At 44.8% G+C, this 27,193-nt stretch overlaps 1 protein-coding gene across 2 annotated transcripts in view; it reads right to left on the bottom strand.

Moving 5' to 3' along the window:
* Positions 1 to 27,193, bottom strand: part of FARP1 (FERM, ARH/RhoGEF and pleckstrin domain protein 1) — a 218,154-nt gene that overhangs the window by 1,442 nt on the left and 189,519 nt on the right. For both annotated transcript variants that reach the window (XM_082335882.1, XM_082335883.1), the window contains exons 17-26: positions 17,184 to 17,265; positions 14,257 to 14,494; positions 11,571 to 11,701; positions 8,611 to 8,679; positions 6,638 to 6,727; positions 5,426 to 5,508; positions 4,955 to 5,067; positions 4,301 to 4,464; positions 1,817 to 1,924; positions 619 to 770 (exon numbers count right to left, since the gene is read on the bottom strand). In XM_082335882.1, the coding sequence (XP_082192008.1) occupies positions 619 to 770; positions 1,817 to 1,924; positions 4,301 to 4,464; positions 4,955 to 5,067; positions 5,426 to 5,508; positions 6,638 to 6,727; positions 8,611 to 8,679; positions 11,571 to 11,701; positions 14,257 to 14,494; positions 17,184 to 17,265 (1,230 nt within the window). The remainder of the gene's footprint in view (positions 1 to 618; positions 771 to 1,816; positions 1,925 to 4,300; positions 4,465 to 4,954; positions 5,068 to 5,425; positions 5,509 to 6,637; positions 6,728 to 8,610; positions 8,680 to 11,570; positions 11,702 to 14,256; positions 14,495 to 17,183; positions 17,266 to 27,193) is intronic.

Here is a 27,193-nt window from a genome sequence, read left to right as displayed (position 1 = left end):
AGATTTCTTCAATGAGAGGGGACATTAAGATTTTTGGCACGTTAATGCTTTGTATAAAAGAGCTAAATTAGTTCCCAGTATGAACGACCTCAAATGAGAATTTAGGAGGAGTCGTGCCTCTTTCCTGGCTCTCCATGTATCTGGAATTCAGTGAAAGGCGTAAAAACTACATGCTGAAGTGGCAGAAATACACAGCAATACATAAAATCAGAATTTTATTTCAGGTGTGGATTTTCCATCCAGTTGTACTAGAGGGAGTGAAGTTATTCTGCGCAGCTACGGAAAAGTCCTGTCATCTGTGGACGTGCTTCCCGACGCCCGATACATCGGGCTCCCCGTGCAGCCAGCCTGGTCAAGCGTGACTGGATAATCCCTGCACATAACGCAGGATGCGTAGTGATTCCTGTTACAGCTGCCACATTATCAAAACCAACCGCTTGGGTCTAGCATTAGCAGGTTTAAACTCTCTTTTAAAATTTTAAGGGTTCTTTCTCTAGTTGTGCTGAACTACTTGCCTGTATTACTGAACCAATTTACTAAACTTTGCATCTACCAACCTTGTTTGGAAAAAAAATCCTGGAATTTTACTTAATTCCTTCTCACAGAAGATGGACTTACCTTTCAAATGTGTATTCGCTTTCAGCCCTGAAGTAGTAGACGTGGGATTTGAAATGTAGCTTGAACACATAATCTTTGTGAATGTTTTCAGATTCGGAAGGAATGGTAAGTGAATATCCCAGTAAAGGCAGGCTGGCTAAAGGATGATTGTCCTGAAAAGAAACGATGGAAAATGCTGTGAGATCAAATGCCCTGAAGTAAAACGAGCATATAAGTGAAGTGAAAGACAGATACACGCTCATTTAAAGGTCATCATCGCGTTTCCACGTGTGCGTGGAAAAAAACACCAGCTTTATACAATGGCAACGATCTTAATTGTCTGGTAGTTTCAGCGCGCCCGTCTTTACAGACCCTTCTCATAAGGATCGGCCGCAGGCTGACCCGTCAGTATTTCCTCATAAGTTAGTTCTCTGAAATCTTGGACTTGCACTATTTTCAAACTGACAAACATAAGACTCCATCATTTGCTGCTGGCAGAGCACCGCGCGTGTTCAGCCCAGGCTTGCAAACACCTGCTCCTTCAGAAACGCACCGGCCACCCGCAGCTTCCACTGCTTCAGTCCTCTCACTTCACGGACTGGCACGTATGAGCACATCACTTCTTTATCCCGCTGATGTGTAGAATATCCTACAGTTCATTCCTTTCTTTTCTTTAGTGCAGAGACTGTATTGTTAAGGATTTCTATAGCAATGAAAGGACAATGTAGCAATTGGAATTATTTTGTGCTTACGCCCTGCTTGAACGTAGAGATTCAAAAGCCCAGCAGATTCTAGGCAGGAAAACCCTGCCTCTGCATTGCGACGTTTGCTCAGATGGAGTAATCGTTGGCCGCTGTTCTCTTGGTTGACTTAAGCGTCAGTAACGGTAAACAAAATTTCTAAGTCGCTATTAAGTTTTTAATTGTAATAATCTCCGAATTTGTACAAGAAAAAACCCTTGTTTAAACTCGCACCACAACTTCCGAGCAGCAGCGATATCTGTCGTACTTTTAGGGATGATATGCGCGGCGGCTGTTGCGAGTCTCGGGAAACGAGCACGCGTTCTTCGGCTGACGAGCGAGCGGACTGGGCACGGGCCCTGCTCCCTGCACCCGCTTCTCGCGCCTACGGCATCCGTCACCGATGCCCGCTTCTCTCTCTGCTACTGCCTTGAAAAAACCGAAAGGTCGTCTCCAGCCACGCGCGCGCAGTCCGTTACCTGGTGCGATTTGTAGAAGAACATACAGAAGTTGGTGAACACCACCCAGAGCTTCTGCCACCCGTTGCTGTTTTTGAATTTTCTTAGGAGATTTCCAGACAGCTGGTTCTGAAACAGACCAAAAGTAGCCAAATGAAACAGTGAAAGGTACCCACCGTTAAATTATCATAAGAAAAATTATCTGCTTTTATCTGGTTGTACGTGACCTTGTTGTATGTGAAAATGTTTTGGTTGAATGGACGTACTTTTCTTCTGCATTTTACTACTAAGTAGTACTTTACGTAACGTTTTTTTTTTTTGTTAGTAGCTGGGTACTTCCAAAAACTTCAAGCTACTACACTTATTTCTTTTAACTGAGGTGGCCTTCAGTAATATATTACCAAACATCAGTCAGCCTTGTTACCCTAGTCTGTCTTTGTTGGTTTCAAATGATACTTAAATAGAGCAATGGAAACAGAAAGCCTGACATGAATTCGTGATGTAAAGGAAAATTATGACATACTTTAGAATTGCAGATAGAGACTGAGCTCTCAGTACCCAGTGAGTCCACACGGTAACTTTTCAAAGATTTCAAAAGCAAGGACTGTTAACCTTATTCTTAGCTGCTCTTCACATAGTGAAGGTGTAAAGGCCAGCATCACTGTGCCCTGCAAGTGAAGGGGACTTCTCAGGGAACCATTAATTACTTCCCATTCCTTCTTGACTGTAAGGGCTCTCACCTGGATCAAAATACATCATTCTCTTTATATAATGCAGAAGCTAATAACTTAGTCCGTAAAGCTTAATACTCAAAGTCTGGTGGCCTTGATTTATCTGCTACAAGTTAAATGTTGTTCAAAATGTTCTGTTTTCACCAGTCTTGGATACACGTTAAAGCCTTTGTTTTAAATCATCCCATTCTCTGATATCTGGACTGCCGCCTCCTTGCCCTAAGTTACAGGCGTACTCCTTAATTTTCTGTTACCTCATTACTCTGGAGGATATCATAAAAGGACAGGCTTTGCATTCGGTACCAGCAGACATATGAAATGGGAACAGGCCGCTGATCACTGATCAGTCCAGCAGGTAGGGAAGTACAGTCACTGACAGAGAGAGGATCTTCTACCACGAGAGAGACAGAAAGGGGGGAGAGACACAAAGAAAATAAACGATAATGCTGAAGTGAGAGCCACCGACAGAATGATGCGAGCATGAGCGTAACCTGCCACGCATGGGACAGCAGTGGAGCTGAAGATGCTTTCACAGAACAAGGTATGTCTCCAGGGTGTGTTTGGTCTTCGCTGCTTTGTTTGCATTCATTTGAGGCACGGGGAGGAACAAAAATAAGAACAACGAGCACTGATCTCAGACCAGAAGTTTTGCCTCAGTGTTTTAATCGTCAGAATTAGTCACCGGTTTAAATTTTATCTCTGCTTATAACAAGCCCTCTGCTTTAGGGAAAAATATGAGACCTTGTTCCATGCTGAACCATTCCTCCCTTGCAGGATGTAAGGGTATAAAGAGCAGAAACGCCACCTGCACGGGATCAAAACGAGGCTCGACAGTTAGCCCTTTCTAGCAGAGAATAATTTTCCTTGCCACGTTTCAGCAGCTCACCCTCCGTTTAAAACCAGAGGCAGTTACAGGAGCTATGAATATTGCCTCTCCTTGCACCTCGACGTTCTGCATCACTGCGTCTTCTCTAGAGCAACGCTGGCCCGACGTCTGAGGGCGGCCTCGTGAGCAGAAGCCAACTCAGCTTTAAGATTCTTTTTACCGTTTTCGTTAAGCATAAATTTCCATTTGATGAGGACTCTGATAAAACACTCGGAGCTCCCTGGAGCCTTTCTTGGGTGAAGGAAGAAGAGCTAAGCAGGCTTACCACCTCATCCTAAAACCTACACTGGACTAGGAGTCTTTCATTTTAATCTTTGAAAAGTCAATGTCTGCATCTCGTCTGTTGAGTACAGAATTAACGAATGTGTATCAAATTGGCTTAGCTGTGATCGGGGGGGAAAAAGGATTTTTATTCTGAGGTGGGAAATGCAAATAAAGAAAAAGCAGATGAGACTGAGCAATGAGACAAGGTTCCAGAAAAGATGGCTAGGTAAAGAAAGTACGTTAGTAATACACATTAAAACTCTGGCTGCAGCAGCTAAAGACAATATCCTTTCAGCTCGAGCAATGACTTAATGCCTCTCTAAGGGAAAGCATTAAGACAGTTTGACCTGCTTTAAATTTTAAAGGGCATCAGCATTTTTTTGGACAGTTACTTCTATGAATATTACTGCTCTGACTGATTTGACAAAGATGCACTAAGGGAAGCGGATACAGGTGTCTTGACTGACGGTTTAAGCCATCATTTGGAGTCAGTTAAATAGGCGTGCCTGAAACTTCCCCAGAAGGAGACAACGGAACAGCGCACTTGTTAAGGAGGAGCAAAAAGGAAATTGTCATTCAAGAGCGAGTCTGGAGCTGCAGTTCAGATCGTTCTGAGGCAGATACCTCCACAGCAATACTAAAGTCGACCATTGAAACACTGGTATTTCTGTGCCAGCAGACGTGCACCGTAGTGTTGCCACGGTGTGGTGACTGACGTTCGAGTGAGGTGCGGGATGCACTGAGGTCGTCCTCAGATTCCTGGTCTACAGTAGTTTCATCAGGAGACTCTATGAAATGCAGGGAAAAAGCATCTTTCTTCCTCTATGCAACAACATATATAATTGGAAAAATTAAACAAATCAATTCTGTCCACAATATTGTGAACTAATTCTAAACCACAGTTTTAGAAATAATTTTGTGCAGATGTTAAGTAGATTTTTTTTTTTTTTTTTTTTACGTGTTTCTGCAAGTGTTAGACTCAAAGACTAACTACCGTGCTTTGTTGGTGCTTTTAATACCTTCCAAGGACAGGCACTGCCCAAATCTTGCTAAATAGTTCCTGGAATCATTACGGTTAAGTCACTTCTCTATTCAGTGAAACTTTCTGCTAACATCAACAAGAACATTAAAATGGCACATACATAAATATAAATATATATCTCAAAAAATCAACTTCAAATTTGTCAGTTTGACCCGCGGCCAGCATTTTTCACCACTTTGCAATCACCAATCACACTGACGAAAGTGAATGAAACCTACTCTCTAGCATTTACTTACTGTTATCAGGTGGGCTGCTAGCCAGTAACTCTGGGGCAGGGCCACTGCTTTTCTCTGCCAGGTCTATTGCCATCTGAATGTCCTCAGTCCATTTGTCCATCTCAGCGCGGGTACTAACAATGAAAAGTCAGGTTTTATTCACTTTCACACAGGCTGAAAGCAAACTCTAAGAAACAGTCACAAGCCAAGCTTGCTTTTAATTGAAGTAAGTAAATTCAGACACAAGATGCTAGGTTTTTTTCCCTAATAACTTAGTTTTGGTTCTGACTTGCACAATTGCCACTATTTTGTCCCGTTCACCTTTTTTTTTTTTTTTTTTTTAACAAGTGGCTTTCACAAAAGAATATACCTTTGAGATTGTTTTAGGAGCAAATCCAAACAAAATGATGCCTCTCTGCTTTTCTATCTGTCCCACCGTGAAAGCTGCAGAGAAATACAGTTTACGTGTGCGTGTTGTCTCCACTGAATTACCTTGCAGCGACAACGATGGACTGGTGTTGACCTCGTAGCGTCAGACAATGAGGAACCCCCCATTCCTCTTCACTTTCTTCTATCTGAGAGATAAAAGCCCAAATGCAGTCAGATTGCAGGAGGTACGTCTCTCTTAAGGCGAAACAGTCAACTGAAGAAGCTCTTACCACTGGGGAAAAGAAAACTAAGAGAAATGTTCACAAACAATAATTTTGAGCTAGGTATTGAGAAAAAAATGGTGGCTTGCAAGTGGGAAAAACAGTAAGTTCTGCAATAAGCTCTTAAACCAAAAGCATGGATTCATCTGCTTTGTGTCAAAAAAAAAAAAAAAAAAAAAGGAAAATAGTTGTATTTTTATCAGAAGAGTGATTCATTGTACAAACGGATACGGTAAACGCTGGGAGTGCTCTGGACACTGCAGCATAACTCAGTTCTGTTGGGAGCAAGTCCACGCCAAGTCGACATCAATAACTGAGCGGATTCCTAGAAACGCTAGATAAACCTTGAAGTCTCACAGGTGTTTAGAGAAATTCAGTTACTGTGGTTGTGATTACCTAACTCAATTCTCAGGAAAACAGCACAGAATAGATACAAACCCATGAGAAGTTCCAGTGAAAATAATGGGGGTAATGAAAGTGCTTTGAAACTAGCAAAAATATTTTTGAAATCGTATAAGAAGAGGAAGTAACTAGGTGCTATTGGCTCAAATTGGCTGTTTCCCAGAAGAATTGCAACAAGAGCTCCAAATGACCTATTGCTGCCAGTTTCCCACTACTTCAGCTTTAAGATACAGAGCTGAAAACATTAGGAAACTTTTTGTTATAGAAATCATATTGTCGCTACTGTTTACTCGCCTCGCACAGTGTCTACAAGCCATTGGTGATGAATTACTTGTAAGAATCATGGTTAAATTATGGTTTAAAAAAATAAAGAACCCATCTCACGAGAAGTTTGCATTATGAGGAAGCTGCCCCCAAAATGCCCTTTCCCCCCTGCTTTTGCTATATCATCACCTCTGTGTAGAAGGCTGCATGAACACACGCGAACCCAAGACAGCCCCCACAGGCACTGCAGAATGTAACCACAGCTTCTCTGAATCAGAGAACGGCCCCTTGCTGCTGCTTTCGATCCAGCAGAAAGTGATTGAGCAATTCAGATGGGACCACCAATGGCCATTCAAGCGTGAATCCCTTAAGTTCTCACAATACTTACTGTCATGCCATACAGTGGAAGATGACCGTGGACTTTGAACTGATTCGATGCTGTCAGGCCTCTACTTGTGTACAACAAAATATCGTTAAACTAAAAAGCAAGAATAAGCATTATTAGAATTATGTCCGCATGTACACATGTAGAAAAAAAAAATGGGAATGATAAATACGGGAAACTAGCCAGTACTGGCTGACTATTTATATGGCAGTCCTAATGCATGAATCCAAAATACGGGCTTCCATAATACTTCAGTACCCAGTACTAGCATCTGTTGTTTTCCCTGCCTTCCTTCCCAGGTAAGTCTCAGGCATGTTCCCACAATTTTCCACTGGATATCTTCCGATGCCTTCTAATATTCCCTTTGTGATCTCTGGCTCAGAACTAACAAGCCACAACAGCAGTGAAACCAAGTGGTACGTTTCATGCTCTGCTGCATTTTGAATCTCTGGAAGATAACTCTCAGGGTGTAAGTAAGTAAGTGGCTATCTATTACTCCAGAAGGAAGCTGGGAGACCTGGTTCAAGGTAGGTGGCTTTAGGTTAGAAACATCAAGGTGAAGAGACCGAATATCTCAAGTTGTGGAGCTTCCTGCATGTGACAGCAGTTGTCAAAAGCAAGTCAAACGACCGCCTGCATTTTGTTGAGCACCGTAATACGAATGGCATATTTCCCCTGTGCTGCCTGGGCCAAAGGATGTTTTTCCTTAAAGCGGACAGCTGCCTCAAGAAAATCCTCCTCTGTGGTGTGAAACAGAGCTCTCCCAAAGACATCTCCAACCCGACAGCAACACCTGATGAAGTGATGTGGATCGGCCACTAGAGGGGGATTTAATTTTGCCAATGATTATACATGTATCCCGAGTCCCAGAATACCGACTCGGGATTTTACCTCCAAAAAGATTCTGTTGCTCAGGACAGACCAAAGACTTCTTTGACAGTGCGAGCAACTGACTTCAGAGTCTAGTCTCAATTTTTTTTATGTTTTATACGGGTACAATATCGAGGTATCACCTCGGAACAAGAATTGTGGTATGCAAGCAAACATGCACCGTATTCATCAGGCTTCCTCTTTAGTGCCTTTAAAGGCAGAGGATAACCCTACCCAGGCAGATTTAGTGGTTATCTCTTTGGCTCATCTTAAAGATTAATGGTCAAAGATCTCGTAAAACCTAGCACACTCACGAGCTTTTCTACACACCCACTGACTTCACCTTTTGCATGCAAGAAGCCAAGGAAGTCTTCCCGCCACACCGCACTGATTCTTTAATGTTTCACCCTGTAACACTGGACTAGAAAAATCCATGCCTGCTGCTGGGCATCCCCGTGCCCCGGCACCAAGGGCTGAGCCGCAGCAGGATGGGGGGCCTGGGAGCAAGTCAGCTGGCCGGGAAGAAAAGAGAGGAAGAACCATCTGGGCGGCTCTTGTAGACCGGAGACCGAGTGAGATCGTTGTAACCTGAAAATGCTGCGAGGGATGGTGGGAGGAGATAACCTTTCCTAGTGCGAGAGCTCCAAAAAGTATCTCCAGGTAAAGGCAGATCTGTCAACATGCTGGGCACTTGTGGGCTGAAACTGGATGGTTTGTGGAGAAACTTGGTTCTGATTATCGTTCCTATCACCAGAAGTTACTCTTTATCTTCTTTTCTGGACATGATCACTAACCCTGGTGCCACTTTCCATTTTATTACGACTCTCCTTTTATTTAAGACAATGTGCTAGGAGGTATTTTATCATGATATTCACAGTGCCATATAAAAATAAGTAGTTCTGTCTTTGTAAGAAGCAGTTACGAAGAGAATATTGGGTTTGGACAGAAACATAAGTTCTTAACAACCGGTTACATAGGGGATGTATTATGTTAACTTAAATGTTTAAAGAAACTTACTGTAATTCACAATTTGCGTCTAACAGTTTGCCTAATGGTTGCCTATAGTCACATTTCATTATATAAAGAAAAAATGTCTTCTTGCTTACCAGAAAGAACATCCGTTGCTGTAAACCTTTTCCAGACAACTTACTAAGACTGCCCAGTCTAATGAACTCCTGTGGGAAATAAATACAAAACAAATACATATCTTCTGCAAAAATAATGACGATTTTTAATTATCCAAACATAAATATGACTACTTGGTCATAGGACTGACTTGAGTATCAGTCACCAAGGCTTTTTGTTTTCTTTATTACATATGTTAAAAATCTTATTTGTAGGATAATTTCTTTCCACTCGTAACTGTCTTTAGGATAAACTCCTTCATAGTCTTTCATTCATTTTAAGAAAATTCAACTAAGCAAAATTTTCTTTACCTAACATTGATTCCTTCAGACAGCTCCCTCTTTCATCAGTTTTGAATGAGTATTTTTCATGTTACAAATGATGTAAAAACAAACGAGAAGTTGGCCTGTATGTTATCAGTTAGCCACTGATAAGCTTCGGTTGTGCGTATGGCATACGCAGCCCTTCACTGAGATGTAAAATCAGCTACACAAATCAACATCACCGGCAGCAGCAGAAAAAGAAGGAAATTTGTCTGGCAGTGTGAGTTATCCTAGTACCATCCCTGTCGTATAATACAGTACATTAATTCAGATCAAACTGTTTAAGAGTGTTTAGGGATAAATGTTTATAGGAAAAGTAGCAGATCTGAAACTTTCAAAATGCCGGATTTCCTGGACTTAATGTGAACTATACCATAACTCAGCCTTCCACTTATCTGAAACGCATGAAAATATAATTTTTCAGTCACTCCCTCCAGCTTCTGCCAAGAGGTTTATATTTATTTATTACAGTCTTTCAAGGGTCATTCTACTCATAATTGTGCATGTAAAAGGCACATAAAGTATCAGAATCACCTGCAGCTTAGCAATAAACTGGCTGCTGAAGATTAATCTGTTCAGAGAGAGACTCCGGTTGCCTTAGGGTTGCTGTGACGTGTCCAGTCCCCCTACCTGCACTGCCTAAGGGCTAAGGGGTGGAAAAAGTGGCTAGAGGTGGTTATCCCTGTATCACGGTAAGCTCGTGTTACCAGAGAGGCCACTGGTAGCTGTTGTTGGCCACTGGTAGCTGTTGTTGGCCACCAAAGAATACTGATCATAATTACTATTTATACGGTACCACCTAATGGTCACTAGCAGGCTTAGCACCACCATGGCAAGCCCCGTGCGAACACGCAAATCAAGAGCTGCAGGTCATTGCGATCGGCAAGCCCAGCCGACCACGGGACGTTTTAACATCCAACACAGGAACCAGCTCGGTGCCCCAGTCTGGGGCAACGCGAAGAGGATGGTTACCTACAGCTGCCTTTAGGACAGCTGAATCACCGGCCTAACAGGAGACTTCTCCGCTGAGACATGGAGCTCAGCCGCCTTCGGGTAAACCCAGCCACTGCCTCCCAGCCCTGTCCCTGCGCCGGGGCAGGGACTTCAGCTGGAGTCAGAAGAGCGGCCGAAGGGCTGGAAAGCAGCGACATCTTGGGCATGTGCCAGAGCGTGGTGGCCAATGCTTTTTGCCTTGGCAGGCAAACAACCTCTGCGCCTCCTCTGCCGCCTTCTTGAACTTCCTAGCAGAGGAAGACTGCTCTGTCTTTAAATAGAACAGGGTAGCAGAAACAACTGATGACGGCATTAAATTTCATGCGATAGAGAGATGCACTGGCTGTGAAATGTCCTGCGGGGCCTGCCAGGGAAGTGAACGGTCTGTGGATCACTGGAAGGAGGCACAAGCCATGGCAGCGGCTTGGGAGACAGGGAAGAGGCAAAGTGAGGGAGTGGGGAACAGCCACAAATGGAGAACTACCCATGCTCGGTGCTGCCTTCTCAACGGCACATCAACTTCAACCCCCTTTTTCTAAATGTTTGAACCCTTAAATGAAAAATGAATTACACCCTAGAGAGCTCGGCAAGCTGCCTCTCTGCCACGACCCCGCTGTGGCACTAGCCACGGGCACGGCACGGCAAGCAGACCCCAGGCTGGGGCTCTTGCTGAGCGGTGGCCCGGCCAGCCTGCAGGAGTGCACCAGGGCTGGGTGGCCAGGCTGCAGGGCAAGTTCAGGCGCTGCCGTATTTGCAGTTCAATGCAAAACCAATATTTTTTTCCAAGCTGTTACCCAGAAATGCGTAAGGGGCAAGAACAGTCTAGCGCTGCGTTTTTCCCAGCATTTCAGTTGCCACAAGTACTGTTTTTGTGTATTACACACAAAAGTCAGGGGAGCGGGGAGGAAATCACTTCAACAACAGACAACTCTCAAGTTTGCACACACAGATACGTGCACCTAGAAAAGTAAAAAAGGCTACAAATATTACACTGAGGCTCGTTTATTCTGAAATAAGCTGCCCTTTTTTGAAGAGCATGACAAGTAAGAAGAGATGTTGGTATTTTTATAACACAATTAAAAGTGTTTACTTAAGGCAACGCCGTCTCAAAAATTATTGCCCAACATTACATGTAGACTAAAGAGACTGCTCGTCCCCAGGGCCAGGAGTTTCAAAGCTAGGCATCGTGAAAGGGCCGAAGGTCCTCCAGTGCAAATGTCTTACTTTCCTTTAATCTGCTATGCTCTAGTAGCAAGGGTTGGGAAAAAAAACAAGTTAAGGGCAGCAAGAAATGAGGAAATGTGCAACTGCTCAAGCTTTGAACACTGTGATAAATAACACATTTTTACCGCCTCTGTTGTAACAGATGTTCGGAATTGCCTACAACTGTCCAAACCTATACATAAGATAAACCTACTAAAATCAGTAAAAGGTAATAAAGGTGACTGCTTCTTCCCACTTTAAAGGCTGCTGTTTTCTATGGTATTCTTATGTTTACATTTGATAGTTTTTGGTGGTTCATATGAGGAAAGGCAATTTCACAGTTGCTCCTAAGAAACAGGTTTCTAAAACACGCCTAATGCTTTGAAATTGTATCAGACCTCGATCACAACTCTGCTACTTACCCTTCCTGGTATCACCAGATTGTCTATGCCTATCAAGTCTTTCTTGAGTTCGTGCAGCTTCTGGAAGTTCTCCATCTTTATCATATTGCCATGGAGCTGAGCCACCATTTCAGAAATCTCAGCCAAAGCAGCTAGATGGACAAAACCATAAAATGCTTTTTAAAAATTCACAAGAACGTTCAAAAAGAAAGATGGCTTTTGTCTGCGGCACCCAGCTCATGAACATCGCCCTTCTTCTGTTACCCTTCTCCTTCACAGTGTAAAACTACTCAGGCAGACTAAAAACCACACAAACTCTGGATATCATCTTATGGAGTGGAGGGGAGAGGGTGGAGTGTGGTAATGTAGAGACAGTCTATTTCCTCAACCAAAAGTTTGCTCTATTTTAGCCACAGGAACTTTGTAGGAATACTCGAGTCAATTCACAGCACCAATGAACAGCTTCTCCTAAAGGACTTAATTTCCTACATCTCCAATTAATCTAGGGATCTTCTCTATGCTTGAAAAAAAAATGCATTTTTTCCACAGCCTGCAACACACTGGGTCAGGTCCATATTTGAAAACACCACGAAATGGCAGCATCATTTATTGTATCATCTCAGACGTCAAGCCAGTAATCTTGGGGTTTGCCCTCAGTCCCCGTAATGAGAACAACTGAAAGAGCTGCACGTCGCCGAGTCGCACCACGGCTCTACTTCATTCTCTCCAAAGAGACTACCAACAACGAGTGACCTAACACCTGGGAGTGATTTTCCTATGGAAAATCTCCCTTTTCGAAGGGGATTTTTGCTGTGTGAAGGAGGATCAGGTGGAATACAAGAGGAAGCAGACACTACGAAGCCCCACTCCGCGGTAGCAGAAGCCAAATCAAGCGCAGGCTGCTGCCGACCTGCTTCCCGTGTCTTGTCTTCTTGCTGCGCCAACAACGCAGTGAGTCAACTCAGGGAACTAAGCTGAAAATCACTTCACCACTTGATCTTTTCTGGGGCACCAGCTCGTGGACTGGCTCCTTGTGCCATCACGTATGTGAGCACCAACCGTGATACACCTAAACAGACGGGCAGTCTCTGAACGGGCCAAACACACCGATTGACCGACTTTGGTGCTAGAAAAAGAGTTACAGCTATTTGTGTTAAAAAAATACAGTCAAGGGAACAGTAACAGCGGTTCTTCCTTCTTACACCATTGCTCAGTGCGCAGTTCATCCACCTGTTAGTGCGAGACCTGTGCTCTCTGCTGGGATTCACATCCACACCTCCCATTTTTTTTCTGCTTCCTTTACACTCTGGCCTTTAACAAAAATCTGCAAACCCCTTAGTAAGAGACTGATCCCAGAGTGATGGTGTCCCTGAGTCACACTGTCTTTCTCATGCTCTCTTATTTTCACCCCTGTGAAATCCTGTGTTCGTATCCATTTCAAATGTGGAGCAGGAATCAAACCTCGATGGCTGATGCACTCTCTGGGGAGGTAGGAATGGACACATCATCCTCATCATCTAGCCTTGGCTAAAAGAAATGAAGGCACTAACTTCTTCACCGAAAGGGCAGTCAGGCACTGGAACAGGCTGCCCAGGGAAGCGGTTGAGTCTCCATCCCTGGAGGTATTTAAAAGACGGGTAGACGTGGTGCTTAGGGACATGGTTTAGTGGTGGACTTGGCAGTGATAGGTTAACGGTTGGACTCAATGATCTTAAGGGTCTTTTCCAACCTTAACGATTCTATGATTCTATACTTGCTGCATTCCTTGAGGTCATTCAGGCAGTAGCTACATTTAGGCAAACATCTGTGTCATGCAGCACTTCAGTGCCACAGACCTCTGTGGCATTTCCTATTGCTACAGGTCAAGTTACCTCCGCATTTTGTGCATTGCCTGCTGTGGGTCTCATCGCACGGCATCTAAGGGAACTTAGCCAGCTCACTCAGCTAACACCTACAGCTGGGAGCAGTCATGCCGAGCATTGCTCCCTGCCCAGCTCCTTCCGTGGATCTGCACTGAATGCTAACTGTAGAGATAACATAGTTATCTTTAAATGTAGATAGCTTACAATGGGGGTGGGGGACGAGGGTAAGAAAGGAGGAAAACAAATCATCAAAAAGAAATAGCAGGGAGCGAGTTCAGACTGCAGGAGGAAAATTTCTTCACATTTGGAAAGAAAACCACGTTGGCAGCTTTTGAGTTCCTGAAACAAATCATGGAAATGGTAGTAGAGCAAATTGTATGTCTGGAGAAAAGACAAATAGCACTTAAAGACATAATAACAGCAGCTATACCGCGTCAGACCAAGGGTTCACCTGGGCCAATATTCTGTGTTCCTAGCGGATCTCTAGGGAAAGCTAGGAACAAGCCAAGCACATATGGTACATTCCCTGTGCTCTCTCCCAACCTCCCAACTGTTTTCAGTTCAAGCGGCTTCCTGAACTGCCTGTCATTTCTGTGTGTTTAATAACCCCCAGCAGATTTCTCTTCCAAGTACTTGTCCAGATTGTGGCATAATATGTATACAAGAGCAACCTTAATCCTACCATTTCTGGTCTTCTGGGTGCTGGATTTTGCATCTCAATCCTCTTTCAATGTAGGCTTAAAAAAAAAGATTTTTTTTTTTTTTTTTTTTGTTCACCATGCACCTTTAATGGATTTGGATGCCATTCCCCAGCTCCAGGAATTGGTTTCTTTTCTCTTTCTTACCTCTTGAATCCCTGAAGTCTATGTGGCTTGGTGGGTAGTGTTTGCAAAGCCTCTCCATTATCTGCTTGTAGTGCATAAGCCTGTGTAGAGGTCTGAGAAGGAAGGTATTGAGAGGCAAGTAGCAGACTTTCTGTAGCTCAAAATCCCTGCAAAAGGTCTCCAGCTTGCGAGAGTTCTTGATCCCGTTCTCCAATTCCATTAAAATCTCATTGTGCTTCCACAGGTGAATTGCCAGTTGCTTATATGCACAAAGAAAAGAGCATGTGGTAGAGCCATTAGCAATCACTGTGAGACATGACTCAGCCCAAACCTATTCCAATAAAAAAATCCAACTAGCACAGCAGTTGGGATTTTTGCAAACAACATCACTGCGCAACACAATGGTTCTGATATTCACTTGAAAAGGAGAAACGGCATTACTCGTTTGAAGTACACACCCCCACCCCCTCTGCGTTCCCTGCAAAACAAAAGTACATGAGTAAACCAAACTAAGTCTGATATCAGTGAGAAATCCAAAGGCAAGGAGATGATATGAACATAGCTCATGCAATAGGTGCAACAGGGAGAGAGCCAGACAATGCGAAGGCAGAGCTAGGAAACAAAATGGGATTTTCTAGGAGGATGAAGGGATTTAGTTGCCCCAGTTCCCTCTGGTGCTTTTGGGGAACTGAGATGCAGGCAAATGGACTTCCAGCTTCTGCTCTCCTGTTATTAGCGAGAAGTTGCATCTCCTGGGAATCCGATCAAATGCAAAAAACAGAGGAGCTGTCTGACAGAAACAGGTATGTTAGGAGTTCTTCATCCTTGGATTACGTCCTCTTCTCCTTAGTGCAGTCTTTAAGGTGATCCCACTGGCAGCAGAGGAGTTATGCACCAGCAAGTGAATGAGGTTTGTATGACATACGTAACTTCATTTAGGTCCCAGTATCCCAGGCATTCACGATTCCCATTTAAAACAATTCAGCAGTATTTTTTTTGAACAATTAACACAGGGGCTTCATTTGTGTTTTGGAAGAGGTAAGCTGGTTCTTCAGGATGCACAGAGCTGCTCTGAGCAGCCAAATAAAGCCTCCCAGTACATGGTAGTATATTAACCAGCAACAAAAAGAAACTGAACGCGATGCTGAAAGGACTTCAGAGGACGCTTTGGCTTAATCTAAAGCTCGTGCTTTTTGACACATTTCCAATCAACTCCCTCTCTCCTGTGATTTGTGACATCCTTACCAGGAATACACCTTCCCTACAGGCAAGCCGCTTCCTCCATACACTGCATATTCATTTTACCAGCCTGTAAGTCAAGCGAAGACACAGCAGACCCTCTGGACTACTACAGAGGCTGCCCATTAATTACTTGCTCTTAACCTCCTTCCTAAGTTAATTAAACAGGGAGTGACAGTTTTCAGGTCTTTTAACAGGTCTCATGATAAAAATGTAGTTTTAACTAACTTTACTGTTTCCAGTGCAGTTCTTTAAGTCAAACTGGGCTTTGCCTCCTTCCTCCAAATATCTGTGCTTATCAGTGGTAGCGGTTCTCAAAGCAGAGAGAACAAAATCCTCTGACGGGAAAGGGAGAATGGCGAACGTAAAGCACACTGACAGGCCTAAGTTACGGTGAGGACTGTACGCTGCCATTAAACTAGTGCCACAGAAGGACCTGCAGACAGTGAAGGACAGACAATTTAATGTTGCAAGGTACCGAGAGCAGAAGCAGAGTCTGTCAGAAGCTGAGATTCCAAAAACTGTGAAAAGGTGCGTACTTCTTGAGAGCAGGGATGGAGGTAGAAAAGTCCCCCCTGCGTGTCTTCCAATGCCTCTGAACTGTGTCTTGAGGGGAAAAAGCAGTTCCTGCTAAGTACCGTCCGAAAGGGTAAGGCCGCCTTATTGGTGACAAAGTTGTCTGTGTTGGGGACTATAAACCAAAATTTCTACATTCTCTTTCTGATTTGCTGTATCATCACTTGCACATCACTTAACCTCTCTTCATCTCTCTCCATCCTTCTGAAAGATAAGCCTAGTACTAACTAACCTCTCAGGAGAGCTGTAAAGATTAAACTGCTCTTGCCTCCAGCCAAGGACTCAAGGCTGCTCCACTTAGTAACTGCAGAATGCTGAAGTGGCAATCACCAAGGAAAGGTTTGTCGGATAGTTTCGAAAGCACTTTGAGATCCACACGCCAAAGATGCAGCGCCATGTTTTGCCACACACTGACCTGGGTGCATAGCCACATTAATAAGGGGAGCTGTGTGTGATTCATCCATACTGTGAAAGTCCATAGGGTTTTCAAAGGCTCCCATGCCTGCCTTCCATGCTCTTTGTTCAGTAACACAGAGCATCAAAAATACTGCTCTGGCCAGACTAAGAACAGATGCAAAGCCCGCTGAACATTACACCTAGATTTACACTTCATACATGTATTTTTGCTTTTAGCTTTAAAGGGATCAAAGGCAATTATTCCAAAACCTTTCATCTAACTTGGCACCACAGAGCACAAATATAAGTTTTCCAAATCAAATCAATATCTGGGTTACAGTCACTACTCCTGCAATATCTTAACACTTATATTGGTGCACACGAGTAGGCACACTCGGCGTCTCAACAGTCTCTTCAGCCATACAAATTCCGATGTTTTGCCTTCTTATTTGAAAGAAAAAAAGAACTGGAAATGAAATGTTCCTGAACTTTTGTGTTTGTTGTTCATATATTTGGAGAGTGGACTGAGGAAAGGGGCTGGACAGTTTAAAATCAGCTTGCAATTCTGAAATTTCAGGGCTCACCAAACACTTGTTACTTCATCAAAGGAAACTTTTATAGCATAAGCCTTGATTACAATTGGCAAAAACCAGCACAAGAGGCAACATCATATGAAAATGAAAAGCACACTAATGTTAATGCGCATCAAATCTTAATAGTTATAGGATCATTCCTACCTTCATACTCTGGATGTTCTTTAGCATAACATCTCCGATTCTTTGGTAATCTCCTTTAATGTGAGCATTAGAGCGGCCTTCCCTGTCAGCAACAGAAATATCACACATTTCAGTCATGCAATAAAACCACATGATCACTTATAAGCACAGAAAGGAACCCAATAGCTCATTTCTTTTAAAATCCTGACTAGCACTCTCCTTCGCTCGGGAGCCTGAGAGGACTCTTCCTGACGGACACGTAATTCCCAGGTACAGTACACCTTTCACCCAGCCTGGCTTGCACTCCTAACAACAGAGAGGGCCGACACTTACCAGAAGGATTAGACTTTTAAAGAAAATTGCTAGCATTTTTAAACACACCGGAGAAGGCTGGAAATGAGAAAAAGGAAGACCTCAAAATCCCATGACAATACGTGGGCTTAGAGCAGAAGGATAATTCTGTTCAGAAACAAGACTTGCACCCCGGCACAGGACCCACAGGTGTTCCTCCTCTGAAAAGCTTTCTGCTTGTGCAAGGGTCAGTGGGACAAAAGAAAAAATCCGTCCAGCATCTGGGTTTGACTCATAAGTGTTACATACTGGCAGTAATTTTATTTCAGTGTGTCACTTTTGGTATCAAAAAAGCAAACTGCTCCCTCCCACCCAGCCAGCTGCACTTGGGTGGGTGCTCTATTTGGGAGAAACCCAGCTCCTGATGAAAAAGATATTCCTGCTTCTAAAACCCATGTGTGAGACAGGCAGGGATACCGCACTCTGACTGAATCCGAACACGTCTTTTAGAAAACACAGGAGGAAAAATGAATATAAGAACCTAACTGTTACAGATCTGTTCCAACCACGTCAGGTTTTCAAATGAAAATCACCAGGGGGGGTGTGGGGAGAAGTACTGTCCCCCTCCCCTTTCCAACTTCTAATACTGCATTCAAGTTTCCCGCTGTCCTCAATTTTTAAAATTCAGTTCAAATCCCACATCTGAGTATTGGGAGACATATGCAGTCCTGGTGCGAGCAACTGCAATTCCGCCAAAGAAATGCACTACCTTGGAAAAGGACAGAAATATAGTCAAGCTCTAAATGAACCCAAGGATAACAGGAGCTCTGTTTTATGTTATGCTAAAGGGATATATTGGTTTTCACCCACTTGCAGTAGTTCACACTTTCAAAAAAATCCTGTGTGGTGAAGGACTAAGTGGATAACCAGGTCGTAAATCTCTCCATTCCTTAGTACCAGCAATTTACCCAGAGAGGTCCCACACTCACCAAATCATAGAGAATGCAGCTGTTGTTAGGAATATACTTTCACTGGTAAGACACAGAATTTTTTTTTTTTTAAATCCATATTATTACATGAAAAGAAGCATATTCAGACATATATTTTGTTTTGCAAAGTTGAACATGGTTATGTTCATGCTGGATAATCTCTCTGCATGCTTGTGCTGGTTTTGGCTGGGATAGGGTTAATTTTCTTCACAGTAGCTAGTATGGGGCTAGGTTTTGGATTTGTGCTGGAAACAGTGCTGATAACACAGGGAAGTTTTCGCTATCGCTGAGCAGTGCTTACAGAGTCAAGGCCTTTTCTGCTTCTCACCCCACCCCACCAGCGAGGAGGCTGGGGGTGCACAAGAAGTCGGGAGGGGACACAGCCGGGACAGCTGACCCCAGCTGGCCAAAGGGCTATTCCATACCGTATGGCGTCATGCTCAGCATACAAAGCTGGGGGAAGAAGGAGGAAGGGGGGGACGTTCAGAGCGATGGCGTTTGTCTTCCCAAGTAACTGTTAACCTGTGATGGAGCCCTGCTTTCCTGGAGATGGCTGAACACCTGCCTGCCCATGGGAAATAGTGAATGAATTTCTTGTTTCGTTTTGCTTGCGTGCGAGGCTTTTGCTTTACCTATTAACCTGTCTTTATCTCAACCCATGAGTTTTCTCCCTTTTACCCTTCCGATTCCCTCCCCCATCCCACCGCGGGGAGTGAGCGAGCAGCTGGGTGGTACTTAGTTGCTGGCTGGGGTTAAACCACGACACTGCTTTTCTAACTGGGAAATGTGGAGGGTGCAGCTTGTGAATCCTACACGGTAACATCTCCTGTTTTATCCTTCAAAAGACAAAGACACTCAGCTGATAAACAAGGGATCGCTCCACGTTAATTTGAACAATATCCAGTTTCATAGGCTGTCTTTAATTATTTCCTATTGTGTTAAGTCTCCCAGGCACTCACATGCCTATTTCAGCAAGAAAAATACAGTTCTCTGCAAGATTTTTCATGTTTTTTCTGAATCCAAAGGTTACACAGGGGTAGGAAGTTGGTTTATGTCAATGGCAACTTCAATTAGCATCGCCAGTTTTGCAAAAGCACTACATTATATAAACACCGCCATAGTCAAAACGTGCCCAAGAAATGGTCTATATTGCAAGGAACAGCAGAGGTATGTATGGTCGTTAGAACACTAGAGTCTCCACATTACCTGAGGATAAAAGTCCAAATTCTCTCTCCAGGAAGCCTCTGTCTGTCAAGTCACCTCCCCGCTATGCTGTTCCTTGCCTTTCCCTTCCCCCCTGTCCTATCCATCCAGCAGCTCTCCCCACTGAGATTTCCTCTGAGAGGTTGTAAATATAACTTTCCAGCCACTAAAGCTCTGCTCAAAGTGGTGCATATCAAAGTGTCCCTAGCTGAAAACAACACTTGAAGTCCAAGGCAGCAGCACCACACCGTCAGGAAGCAAGGGAAAGTCGCCCTCCACCCGTGCAGCCAGCACGCAGCATCCCATCCCAAATGGTTCACGCTGCGCCATTCCACACAATCCCAGAAATGTCAAAGCCAGATGAATTTGTGCTGCTGCCAGTAAACGACATGGTATTCGGTAATTATCTCTAGAAGAATTCTTGCTTTATGCGTTATTCTCCAACCCTCTGGCATTGCCTGGATCCTTTGTTACGTCTCTACATTTGATTTAATCTAATGGACTTCATCAGTTTGGTAACTTTCTGATTTACTGCCAAGATAAATATTAAGTACATCACTACAGACTGCTATTTCTAAACAGAAATTGCTTTTCTGATCTCAAGGCTACAATAGAGGCTGGCTGGAATACTCGTTGCAAATTTCTTATCTATTAGCTAGCTACTCAAAGGCTGACCCCAAGCCTACTAAAGTCATATTGAATGCTTCCACTGACTTTGTGAACTTCAGCTAATATTTAGTGCAGTTGTTCATTGAACAGTCAGGTCCTTATTTCCTAAAAGCTGACCCCCTGGCCCCTCTTCAGCACAGCCAGCATTGACTGCTTGCACAGCATCTCATCACATCAGTCACACGGCATCAGGAACTTTCCCCTTCATTGGCTTTGGCCACAGACTGGTCCAAGGCTTTTTTTTTTTTTAAACAGTTTGAGGGCTTTCAAATCTTACTCTGCATGTCAGCAAAGTGACAAAGAGGGAGAGAAGGGGGTTCCCCAAAAGCAACAGCCTCTCTCCAGCTGCTGGCTAAACAGTGAAGAGCTGAATTGTACCAGAGCCCTCAGTCCAGGCCAACAGAGATAACCTGTGCTGCAGGCAGATGCGTACTGCTGGAAGAAATAAAACCCTAAGAAAATCCAGAAATGTGATGGCCAGGTATTGCTCCTTGTTCCAGCCATTCTCCCTGCTTTGGCTTTCTATTTCCATGCAAACGCTGCCTCTCACAACAGAGATGATTTTCCCACTGGGCACAGTGCATACGAGAGTAGACTGTGATGCGGAGCAGCAAGGCAGGGAAAGTTGAAGCCAGGCATAGGGGAACACGGCAGCTTCACATCTGCCTCCTGAACCCCATCCTCCGCTCCACCCCAGCTCTCCACCGGGACTCCACAGTAACCCCTACACTGAGCTGCCCTCTTCCCCAGCTCCTCAACATGCAAATCCCAAGTAAACAAGAAGAAAAGAAACCCCAAGAAAAGAGCATCCAAATACACAGAATATTAAAATAAAAACCAAACACCTGATCCATCAGATGGTGTCTTACTGCTTCAACAGCCCAAAGCACAGCAGCAGAGAAGGGAGCTCTCCCTGCGGTGTATGTTTTGAATAACAACACTCAGCTCGCTGGGGGAAGAAGCTGCTCATTTGTTGTGCATCGATGGCTAAACTGTTCTTCTTACTCCTTGTGTTCACGGGTCACTGTTTGAACATGGTATCTATCTGCCAGTGACAAGGGACAGAGCTCAGGGACTAGGTTCTTACAAATTTTCATCAGGAGCTGATTTATGACCCCCAGCTCCATAGAAGATGTAGGAACTGCTTTCCCCACACGTAATGTGCCGTCACTCCACTGCCATTGTGTGGGGAGGTCTAAAGCCACTGAAAATCATGCTGAATAGTGGAGATGCTATGATTCTATGAATAGCAGAGATATTTTTCTATAATAAGCTCATTTCCCATTTTTATCCAAATAGTCCCTTCCTTTTTATAGTAATGAAAGTGTACAACTGCAAGCAAAGAGGAGGAGACAGACTTTTATACCCAATAAGAAACTCAGACACTACCTTATATATTACTAAAAATGGCCACCAGCTCGACTTACAGGGACTACGCAAGCAGCTATGTTGGATTTTCGAATTACATAAACTTCTCAGTGTACATCATTGAAAAATGAATGGAAAGAAATCTCAAGTCAGCCCATACTATTCTCAGTCATCTAGGAATGGTCGTAGCAGGAACAGAAATTTGATGGGGATGGTGGGAAGGCAAAGGAGGAGAGAAAGATATCTCAACAGAGATTTGCCCCCCAGCCCCCCGTGAACATAAAAAACTTTGATTGCAGCCCTTCAATTGCAGAAAAAAAAAATCAATTGCAGCAAATGATACTTACAGTGTGTGACCTTCTGTTACACGCTCAGGAACAGCATCTCCCTCCTGGATACTATAGCTTGTCTTTGAGTACTTAAGACACTTTTGACTTTGTAAGAGTATTATTAACTAAAGTTCTAATATTAAGAAATACCTTAAACATTCCCCATCAAAACTGCCTTTTAAATAAGAGGAACGTTTTGTAACTGGAAAAGCAGAGTCAATAAAAGCAAAACACCCTCTTCCTTGCTCACACCCTGCTATTGCACAGTGCCTCTTCTTGCCCTGCCCGTTCCAGCTGATGCTGCAGCTGTCCTTGCCGGCAGTAAGTGGTGCATGAGACACTGCTCAGAGCGTAAGCAATGTACTGCTGAAGCCACCAGAGCTTCCCAGAGTCCCACCAAGCCTTCGGGGAGCGTGCACACATTTAAAGACTTTGGGCTGGCTATCCCTGTTGTGGGAGAAACCCAAGCATGCATCAGTAATGCTTTTAAATGGTAAGAGATCAGAGCAAGTAACACCACCACATGGAAATATACTGAATACACAACAACATTTCATACCTTGCTGTGGCACCTCGTCAGAGGCAATTTAATGGTTGGACTTGATGATCTTGAAGGTCTTTTCCAACCGAGACGATTCTATGATTCAATGCTCCTGGGCACATCCCGCCTGGGAGAGCCGCAGAGATGAATGTAACATGGCTCCGGGTGTGACTAACAGATCCTGGACAAGCTATGTCTCTCCCACCATTTCAAATTCATTTGGGTGTAGCATGGCTCTAATCCCCAGAAGCACCCAAAAGTGACTTCAGCAATGCAAACTGTCCTCTTGAAAGCGCGCGTAATGCGCTGGCAGCAAGCCTCTCTTAACGTCTTGGTCTCGGGAATCCACATTGCATGACTCTGAGGTTTATACTACAAATACATACTTCATTTCTGTACATAGGACAAAGACACTTTTGAAACTGTCCTCTTCATCCCTCTTCATGCAGAACCAGATGAATAGTCAGCACTCGTGCATTTGAGAAGGCAGATAAGGACTGCTGTCTTGTTTATATAAACTGTTTATCAGGCTGTTCTTCCTGACCACAAGTACTACTTCCCAAACAAAAAATGGTTAATAAATGAACATTTAGCTCATCTTCCTACACCTCCCTGAGTGCTTTTTATTACAGGTTTTCAAATTGCCTTCCATGAATCCTGATTGAGCCTTCTCCTTTCATATGCTAAGATCTAAGAGCGGTTTCTTGCAAATTACCAGTCGCATATTTCTCAACCACATCTGGTAGTACTGAGCAGCAGCTTTCCTCAGAAGTGCCTGTGAACTGGGAGCCAAATTACTGGCTTCCCTGGGAGAAAGTAAGTCTGCCTGCATTTCTGGAAAGTACGTAATGCTTTTCCTTTCTAGCACATGGAGAAGTCCCAAAATGCGGATTCACACTACCTGATAGGGCTTCCTAGGGTAGAAATGGCTATCCTGGCTTGCCCTAGCATTGCTCTCTGCAGTGCTTAATGGTTGACCAAGGGGGGAAACTGATGGTTCTCCATTTGCCACCTTCCATCAGAATTTACAGAAACATCTGGAAACTTGTAATACAAACATTTAAAGGGGTGTGGGAAGATGAGCTCAATTTTTTTGGCTGGAAAATGGTGCTTGTGGCCCAAATTAATAGCCTATTAAACAGTTTAGATAAATGAAGGAGAAAAACCTAACTGACTTCTCAGATTCAACTGGTCAGATGTTAATGGAGCATGTCGTGCTCTGCCTGCACTGCCCACACCTCTTCCTCCTTGCCATAAAATCTCTCAGGCCCTGGGAAACAGGAGCCAGCTTTAAGTCACTGAGATATTCCTCCCATATTTCCTCCCAGCAGAAAGGGTTGGGAGCTCCTGGCCTTGCACCTAAAGCCTTGCTGAGGAGCAACCTCGATGAGTCCTGGTAGCCAGGACCAGGACCTGGGTGCCCAGGTGCAGGATGCAGCTCTCCTGGCCCTTGCACACAGGACAGCCTGACGTGCCCTGCTCCCTCTCCCACCTCAGGCAGCTCCCTGCTCTTTTTCCCTCCTCCTCCCTTGCTGTGCGAGAGGGCAGAGCCCCGTGCCTGCCCGCTGCCTGCCTGCAGCCACCAAAGGCCATCCTTCCTCTCCTCGAACCACAGGGCCTCTAGCGGGGCATTTTCACTTGGTCCCAGGAACACGGTCAGGCTTGTGAACAGCGGGCTTGGCGCAGTCGGGGCAACCGATGGGATTCACGGGCTGCTTCACTGACCCAGCAACAGCACAGGCAGGGCAGAAACATCGAGCAGAGCATGGTAGGACTGATCTTAGGATGCTGCGCAATAAAAACGCCGTGAATCTGCTCAGTTTCATGGCCCGAAACTCTGGCTGTGAAAACTGCCGCAACTTATTACATTCTTATTACATTCTATTGGTGGCAGCATCAATTCACGTCTCGTTAAAAACTTTCTCACTATGCACTAGACACTGAGATGTGCTGCTCTTAGGAAATGCAGTGCTAAAGAAAAAAATGGGTGAATTGTGTAAAGAAACAAATCAGACCTGCCAGAATCTATAACTGGGTCAAAAAGATACCAGCCCTTAAGGTGTTCGGTAGCAAACAGACTGCTTCTGATGGCAGATTCAAACAGTTCAGAAGCCTTTGAGCAAGCCAGAAATGCTTTTAATAATGTGCACAACCTGAGCTTCTTTGAGCCAAATACTAAAAGTCAATAGACGTTTTAAGAAATTAAAAGCACAGAGCCATCTAACAATCGTTATGTGCGATCCTCTCCTGGCCTTGCTTTCCTCACAGCTCTTTTGCAGAGCATCAGCTTCAATGTGATCCAAGTCCTAAGAGACCAGGGAATGGCCTCCCGTAAGAGCTTCCAACATGCAGCACGAAGGTTTGAAACAAACCTTAGACAAACACACTGATGTCTAGGCAGAGCGAGCAGGCTGACCTGCACTTGGAGTTGATAAAACCCAGCATTCTGCTCCTGTCCTGGTTTCAGCTGGGATAGAGTTAATTTTCGTCTTGGTAGCCGGTATGGGGCTGTGTTTTGGGTTTAGGATGAGAACAATGTCGAGGATACACTGACGTTTTGTTCTTGCTAAGTAGTTGCTAAGTGGCGCTCACAGTGGTAAAGGACTTTTCAACTGCCCATGCTCTGCCGGGTGCACAAGAAGCTGGGAGGGGGCACAGCCGGGGGGAGTGCTGACCCAGACTGGCCCAAGGGCTATTCCATACCATATGACGTCATGCTCAGTATATAAGCCGGGGGAAGAAGAAGGAAAGGGGGGACACTGGGCATGATGGCGTTTGTCTTCCCAAGTAACCATTACGCGTGATGGAGCCCTGCTTTCCTGGAGATGGCTGGACACCTGCCTGCCGATGGGAAGTAGTGAATGAATTCCTTGTTCTGTTTTGTTTGCGTGCACGGTTTTTGCTTTGCCTATTTAACTGTTCTAATTTATTTTACTTCAATTATTAAACTGTTCTTATCTCAACCCACGAGTTTCCTCCCTTTTACCCTTCTGATTCTCTCCCCCATCCCACTGGGGGGGAGTGAGCGAGCGGCTGCGTGGTGCTTAGTTGCTGGCTGGGGTTAAACCACGACAGTCCTTTTTGGCGCCCAACGTGGGGCTCGAAGGGTTCGAGATAACAACAGATTTAATTGGAATGCGCTAGATCGAATTTATAGCTGTTATTGCTGTTTAGCTGTTAATCGGCAGGCTTCTGTGCTTGCCATGGGGCTTGCTTGCCTTACTGTATGTTAGAGTCATCTTACTGTGTTGTGCCTGGGAATATTTTGATAACAGCAATGGCCACGTACCCGGGCTGGCAGATGGCCAGGGCATCGCTGTTTTTCTGTGCTGCTTTACTGGACAGGCTGGAACTCCAGTGTCAACTCGAGTCGAAGGGACTGTGACCTGTGGACGAGTTCCTGCGGGAGCACGACACCCCAAAGTGTCTGTGGACGTGGATAATCCCGTGTCAGAGCAGCCCATGGAAATTAAGAGTGGAGCAGAGATCCACCTGCAGCCCATGGAGGACCCCATGCTGGAGCAGGTGGATGCCCGAAGGAGGCTGTGACCCCATGGGAAGCCTGTGCTGGAGCAGGCTCCTGGAAGGACCTGTGGACCCGTGGAGAGAAGAGCCCACGCTGGAGCAGGTTTGCTGGCAGGACTTGTGACCCTGTGGGGGACCCACGCTGGAGCAGTTAGTGAAGAACTGCAGCCCGTGGGAAGGACTCACATTAGAGAAGTTCATGGACTGTGCTGTCAGAGGGACCCCACGCCGGAGCAGGGGCAAGGGGAGGACTCCATTGCAGTGTTAAACCCTATAACCTGGCCCAAAGGGGCCAGGGGTGGAGACTGTAATGGAAATACCTTTAAATTGTTGTGACCCGGGATTTGAGTTGCATGTTATGGGAATTACTATAGCAGAAACCCCTTGTTGCTAGCCAGGCTAGGAGTAAGGGGAGGAGTTCATTGCAATGTTAAACCTAGCCCAAAGGGGCCAGGGGTGGAGATTGTGATGGAAATACCTTTAAATTGTTGTAACCCATGATCTGAGTTGCATGTTATAGGAACTACCATAGCAGGAACCACCTGAACCAATGGAGGAGAAGCCTTACAAGAAGCAGTGCAAGTGCAGCAGTGACCTGACCTGAGCTGGCTTTGGTGCCCAGTAACTCCACACAGCACACCACCTCTCCTGTCCTGAGTGACCACTATCACAGATGGAGCCCAAAGTCATGGACTAAATGAGCTCAATGGACATTTTTGGGACAACAGGGGTGGTGGTTAAAAAGGATGTATTGGATAATGTGGGACCTGAGCATGATGTAAATGGTATGGAATAAGGGGTGGATACTGTCCTGGTTTCAGCTGGGATAGAGTTAATTTTCGTCTTGGTAGCCGGTATGGGGCTGTGTTTTGGGTTTAGGATGAGAACAATGTCGAGGATACACTGACGTTTTGTTCTTGCTAAGTAGTTGCTAAGTGGCGCTCACAGTGGTAAAGGACTTTTCAACTGCCCATGCTCTGCCGGGTGCACAAGAAGCTGGGAGGGGGCACAGCCGGGGGGAGTGCTGACCCAGACTGGCCCAAGGGCTATTCCATACCATATGACGTCATGCTCAGTATATAAGCCGGGGGAAGAAGAAGGAAAGGGGGGACACTG

This window comes from Platalea leucorodia, assembly GCF_965183815.1.
Source record: "Platalea leucorodia genome assembly, chromosome: 2".
NCBI lineage: Eukaryota > Metazoa > Chordata > Aves > Pelecaniformes > Threskiornithidae > Platalea > Platalea leucorodia.
The sequence above is the reverse complement of the archived record's forward strand: the minus strand, read 5'-3'. Positions and strand labels throughout refer to the sequence as shown.